The 5,868-nt window shown below is 48.3% G+C and overlaps 1 protein-coding gene across 1 annotated transcript; it reads left to right on the top strand.

The window, feature by feature from the left end:
* Window positions 1-1,545: 1,545 nt before the first annotated feature.
* LOC104520150 (perilipin-3) lies at window positions 1,546-4,897 on the top strand. The gene is made up of 7 exons (XM_010163371.1): window positions 1,546-1,617; window positions 2,381-2,576; window positions 3,160-3,242; window positions 3,481-3,736; window positions 3,950-4,149; window positions 4,270-4,398; window positions 4,502-4,897. Exons 1-7 carry the CDS (start codon window positions 1,546-1,548, stop codon window positions 4,895-4,897), a joined length of 1,332 nt encoding a protein of 443 aa, XP_010161673.1.
* The last annotated feature ends 971 nt before the right edge of the window (window positions 4,898-5,868 follow it).

Raw genomic sequence — 5,868 nt, 5'->3', positions numbered from 1 at the left:
TCCATGAGTCAGAAGAGTGTTTCTGTAAGGAAGTAAAGCTCTGCCAAGGGGGAAGGACCATGACTGGTCATCCCCCAGCTGCTGGGTGTCCAAATTTCAGCCCCAGCACAGAGATGAATGTAAGCTGCTATTCCCAAAATGCATGCAAAGATCAGTGGGCTGTCGGGCAATCGTGTTTGAAGGAAAGAGGATAGTCTGAGGTGATGGCACAGTCAGATCAGCCCTGAAAGTACACGCTGAACCCAAGCAGAGGGGGTCTAACCTGGCTACTAATCAGTGTCGTGCACAGGATTCTCACTCTGCAGGTCTTTGGGGAATATACAGAGAGACCAGACTCTCTGGGGACTTCAAGACAAGAAACTTCCAGTGTTTCTAAGATTAGACATCAGCTGAGCAGCTACTTCTGTCACTAAACATTTAGCTCTAGCAGGTAAAAGCAATAGAAATCCCACCTTAGGTGTGAAGTCCTCCTCTGGATTTGTTATTTGTTTTACTATATTTGCTTTTCTTTTCTGGTTATTGTTTCCCATCAAAAAAACCCCAAATAAAACTAATTGCCATTTCCAGATGGTGCGTGATCTGAGGCACGATCATGGAGAGTGGATGGTCCATGCCAGCAATGCTTCTCTCATTTTGCAGGAGCACTGGCCTTGGAAAGGAGCTCCTTTACACAGGGCAAGGTGCACCTGCCTGATTGCAAAGTAATTAATGAGCCACAGCAGGGCCCATCTCTGCCTCATTCCACCTCTAATTGGCCAGGACAGAGAGGTTCCTTTCTGTTGCTTCCCAGAGATGTCAGTCACTGAGGGTCCCGCCTCACCCCCACTTCCCCAGCCAGCATAAAAAGGCAGAGCAGGGAGAACAGAGCATGGTGTGTTGTCTGGTCCTTCCTTGCTGGTTGCCTCTTTGCTTTCAACAGGACAAAAAGGTACTGTTCTCAGATGTTCAGGGGAAATTTGGGGGCATGAAGGCTTTAATTATTCTACAAACTTCTGGTTCATGTTTAGATGTCTCTTACTTAATGCAATTACGGGATGCAATTAGTCTTGATGAACATAAGGTTGCTTGTAGTCCTGTCTGAAAGGTTAGATACAGCCTGGGTTGGTTTTGAGTGAGAAGTTAGTTCAGGCTGAGGTGTGCTAACAGCAGTAGATCAACTTTTTGATATATGCTGTTTTATTTTTTCCCTTAGTTCTGCTGTTATTAGTTCTTCTAATGCAAGACCTTCTAAACCTTGGTGGGGAGAAAGGAGGTACCAGATACCTCTTCTAAATATATTGATAAAAAGCACTATGGTCTCTGACAAGAGCTTTCCTGAGGGAGGAAGGACTTTCTCCTTATTTCTCTGATACCATAAACTAGAAGAAACTTATATGCTGGGAGGGTTTGCAAGTAGAACCATGCCCTAAGGGGAAGAGGTTTGCTTTTGGGGGTCTGCCCTTAATGGGTACTAAAGGAACTTCTCCCTCCAATCAAGTTGTAGGGAAGGGTCACCAGCTGCTTGGTGTCTTCCTAAACTATGGTCCTACTTGCATTTCAGCTGCAATGGCCTTGGCTGTGCCTGACAAAGAGGAAGCTGCTAGGAGCTCCCTGGAGGTGAAGGAAGAGGAGCAGCAGGTAGGTGTTCCATCTGGGGTGTAATCAGTGGCAGGTCCTGGGTGCAGGTGTGAGAAGGTGGCCCTGCTGTGCCTGGGGAGAGCTAAGCCTCCACAAAGGTGAGTGTATCCTCTGCTCAGACTGTGCCCTCCAGCTTCTCTGGCCATGTGGGTGGTAGCACAGCCAAAAGAGTAGGCCTGAAGACCCTCTAGATAGCTTCCTAGGTAAAGCAAAATAGCCTTCTTCTTGGCTTGGAGATGTGTTTCCCTAACTCTGAAGTCAAGATCCTGGCTTGCTGCAGGCAATGCTTCTGTGGAAAGGCTCCTGTGTTCCAGCAGTCCTGAAACCTGCTGCACTTGCTTTACTCCCATGACCAGCAGCATGCCTCTTGCAGACTAAAGTCTGTCAACTTAAACCCAACCTGATTTTGTTCTGATGAAGCTTTTCCTGGATGACTGTCTTGTTAAATAGCTACACCAAATGAGTTAGAGATGGATATTGCTTCAGGAACGTTGAGGTTGCCCACAAATTCAGCTGTCCCTTGGGTAGCACTGCACTAGAGGAAGACCTTGCTAGAATAGATCAACCATAAGTGTCTGCTCCACAGCTTGTTTCTCAGTTGAGTTGCAGATTTTAAAGCAGCTGCTCAAGAATGACAATCCTTGCTTCCTCAATGAGACTGGGTGACCTGAACAGGCAAACATAAGAGGAAGTTCTGGGACAACACTGCATAGGAAGCTCAGTGTCATGTTTGTGAGCTTCATAGCTTTTTTATCTCTTCTAGGATGCAGTAAATCAGGTGGCTAACCTGACCTTGGTCAGCTCTGCCTGTGACATGGTTTCTACAGCTTATGCCTCCACTAAGGAGAGTCACCCCTACATCAGATCTGTGTGTGATGCAGCAGAGAAAGGAGTAAAAAGTGTGACCGAAGCCACAGCCAGCTGTGTGCAGCCAGTTCTGACTACACTGGAGCCTCATGGTAATCTTCTGTGGAAGGGAAGGTTTGCACCTGCCTGTGAGGGACTCTGGCTCCTTCTAGAGCTGGAAGGAACCCTAGGGTGTGGAAATGTGCCTCTCCATCACTGTACTAAAAGGACTATTCCTGGTTTACAAGTAAGGCTAAAAAGCTGAGTCCTAGTCCAGGAGGTGCAGTGGAGTGTTCCTCCCTGGAGGACCAGGACTTGACTGACTACCCTGAAGCTGATCTTGCAAGGTCTGAAGTATTAGGTGGCAGTTGCTTATAGTCAGATTCTTAAAGCTCGTGGTGGTGACAGGAAGGAGCCTCCTCTTTGGAGGACTGTGGGATCTAAAGGTCCCATTTTCCATGGCCTTTAAAGAGCATGACTGTGGCACCTGAGGAGCTCAAAACTTCTGGAGGGAGAGTTGCTGTTCATAATGGCAAGTGTCTGCCAAAACAATCCATGTGGTCTGGATGGAGGTTTTCATCTGGGCTCTGTGTGAAACAACGTGCTCAGGAGGGTACAATTTGTGAGACTGAATTGCAGGAAAACCAACCTTTGACACTGTTATGGTGTTTTGTTTTGTTTTTGCCCCCTTACCAGTTGCTGCAGCAAGTGAGTATGCCTCCAAGGGCTTGGATAAACTAGGAGAAAAGCTCCCACTCCTTCAAAAGCCAGTGGACCAGGTAAGAATCAAAGGCTGTGCTGTCCCCTTGATGGCAGAGGGACCTGGTCCTTGCAGGGTTTCTAACCTTGGGAGTGAAGTAGGCTTTCGTATGAGGAACAATCTAGGTGCACCATGCAAGCTCCTCCAGGAGTAAATGCTTAGCAGACATTGTGCTAAATATCCTCTTGGTGCAGTTCAGAATGGTAGTGTACTACACGACCCTACCCCTTATCTGACCTGAATCTCCTGTTTCACAGATTATCTCTGACACAAAAGAGCTGGTGTCATCCAGAGTGGCTGATGCAAAGGATGCTGTGAGCACTAAAGTGACAGAGGTGATGGATGTAACTAAGGAGACTCTCCAAAGCAGTGTGGAGGCTGCCAGATCTGCAGTGACCAGCAGTGTAGGGATGGTTATGGACTCCAGAGTAGGCCAGACCACTGTAAGCGGAGCAGAAGCTGTGCTGGGGAGTACAGAAGACAATACTCTCCCAATTGGAAATGAGGAACTAGGTAAGGAAACAGTGGATGTGACTACTTGTAATGGGAACCATCACACTGGGGATGGTCAGCTTTGTTCCTCACCCCACTACTCTGGAATGGGGCTGATGCGGAGTGCCATGCTGGAGGCTACCTAGCTCCTAGTCCAAGATTTCTTGATACTTGTTCACTCTGTGTGGTGAGCATCTCTGGTCAGCCTCTAACAGATACTATCTCTTTCCTCAGCCAAACTGGCAGCATCTGAGGAGGGCACAGACATCATGCCTGTGGAGCAGCAGCAGAAGAAGAGGAGGTACTTTGTGCGGTTGGGGTCTCTTCCTGATGATCTTCGCCTGTGTGCCTACCTGCACTCAACAGAGAAAATGAAGCAGGTCTGGCAGGACATGCAGGAGGCCCTTGCACAGCTTCACTGCATCATTGAACTGGTAGGTAGAGTCTGGTCTCCTGGCAGGAGGGGGACCAAATCATTGGCTTGGTCTGAACTTCATTGCTATGATAAAGAGCTGTGCTATTTGTCTTGACACTCTGATCTTCCACTGTCACAGACTGAAGTGTTTAAACAAGGATTTAATCAAAAGCTTCAGGAGGGGCAGGAGAGACTACACCAGATGTGGCTGGACTGGAGCAGGAAGTCTTCCAAAGAGAGTGGAGATGAAAGCTCTGCAGAGGCAGAGGTACTGCCTGGGGAGGGAAGAAAAGGGTTTTGGGCATCCTCTTGAATTTTTAAATTTTTTTGGAAGTAACTCCTCTGATCTTGTCTTTCCTACCTCTTCCCAGGAGATGGAGTCTCTGGCCCTGCTCATGGCAAGTAGTATCACACAGCAGCTGCAAATCACCTGTTGTAAAGTAGTGTCTGCAATCCAAGGCCTCCCCTCAAGCCTCCAGGATAAGGTGAAACGATCTCTTGGTTCCATAGAGGAACTTCATGCTTCTTTCTCAGCAGCAAACTCCTTCCAGGACTTGTCCAGCAGTGTCTTGATCCAGAGCCAGAGGAAGCTGGCTGTGATCCAGGAGTACATGGAGGAGCTGCTGGAGTACCTGAAGAACAACACACCCCTGTCCTGGCTGGTGGGACCCTTCTCCCCCAGGAAGGAGGAGGTGGAAACCTCACAGGAGGAGAAAGCAGAGACAGCAAGAACAGGGGAAAATGAAGCTTCCACCACCCTCATGTGAAGGATAAAGCCATGAGCACAGGTCTGCCTGGTGTGACTCTGAGGGCTTGACCTTAGCTTTATGTATCTCCACTCTCTAGCTGAGGGTGAAGCTGTCACATCCTGAACAATTATTGGGTACTGGTAAATAAATCCTTAGGAGCTTCTAAAGAAGGTGGTGGAAGTAGCAGGGCCACTCTTAAGTACTTGTAGCTGCCTTCAGGAATGGTGGCTGAGCTCTGGGTCAGGAGAACAGAGCTGAACCCTCCTTAGCAAGCCATTCATGGTATGTCCTTCATCAGTGTATCCAGGCACTGCCAACATTCAATACAATGGTTGCTGTTGGCCTTAAACCCTCAGCTAGTACACAATGGAAAGAACTCTGTTCCTAGAAGCTGCTTGTCCTAGATCATAATAGCTTAAAATAAAACTGCTGCATGCAAAACCACTTCTTGTCTCTGCTCTTCCTTGGAGACAGACTGCAAGAATGAGTAATGCTCAAGACGTGTGAACTGTCCACTTCCTATCTAGTGTCTGGTCCTTGATGTAGGACAGGACAGTCAGGAATGCCAGAACTGGTGGTGCAGTGATTGCAGCTGGTGAAACCTGGTACTGTCCTGGGAGGTACCAAGTTGTAATTCCTAACCACTCCCAAGCCTGGGGGCATGTATGTGCCCTCCTGGTGCTTTCCCATGCTTGGAGGATCTGAAGGGAGCTGTCAGGGTCCTGACATCCCTTGTCATTAGTCCTCCTAGGTCTAATTCTACTCCTGTGGGTGTCTGCTACCTGGTGAAGTTTGTGGTGGAGTAAGTGGATTGCAGAAGCAGCTGCCTGGGAGATATGTGGACTACTTGGTAGAGAGCTGTTAGGGTGTAGGTGACAGATACTTACTGTCAGCACTGACCTCTCCTGACCAGGAGATGTTTCAGTTGGGCTAAAAGCTCTTCAGCTGCCATGTCTGATTGTCTCCTGAAGAGCTGGAACAGCCCAGTG

Source organism: Antrostomus carolinensis, unplaced genomic scaffold (genome assembly GCF_000700745.2).
Source record: "Antrostomus carolinensis isolate BGI_N321 unplaced genomic scaffold, ASM70074v2 scaffold53952, whole genome shotgun sequence".
Taxonomy (NCBI): Eukaryota; Metazoa; Chordata; class Aves; order Caprimulgiformes; family Caprimulgidae; genus Antrostomus; species Antrostomus carolinensis.
This window is presented reverse-complemented; position numbering and strand designations above follow the sequence as displayed.

Bases quoted from the DNA above. Each gene is read 5' to 3' on its own strand.
- LOC104520150 (XM_010163371.1), top strand. From the start codon at position 1,546: ATGGCCTTGGCTGTGCCTGACAAAGAGGAAGCTGCTAGGAGCTCCCTG. The intron at 1,618-2,380 runs GTAGGTGTTCCA...TATCTCTTCTAG, and splicing joins TGAAGGAAGAGGAGCAGCAG to GATGCAGTAAATCAGGTGGC. The intron at 3,737-3,949 runs GTAAGGAAACAG...CTCTTTCCTCAG, and splicing joins AATTGGAAATGAGGAACTAG to CCAAACTGGCAGCATCTGAG.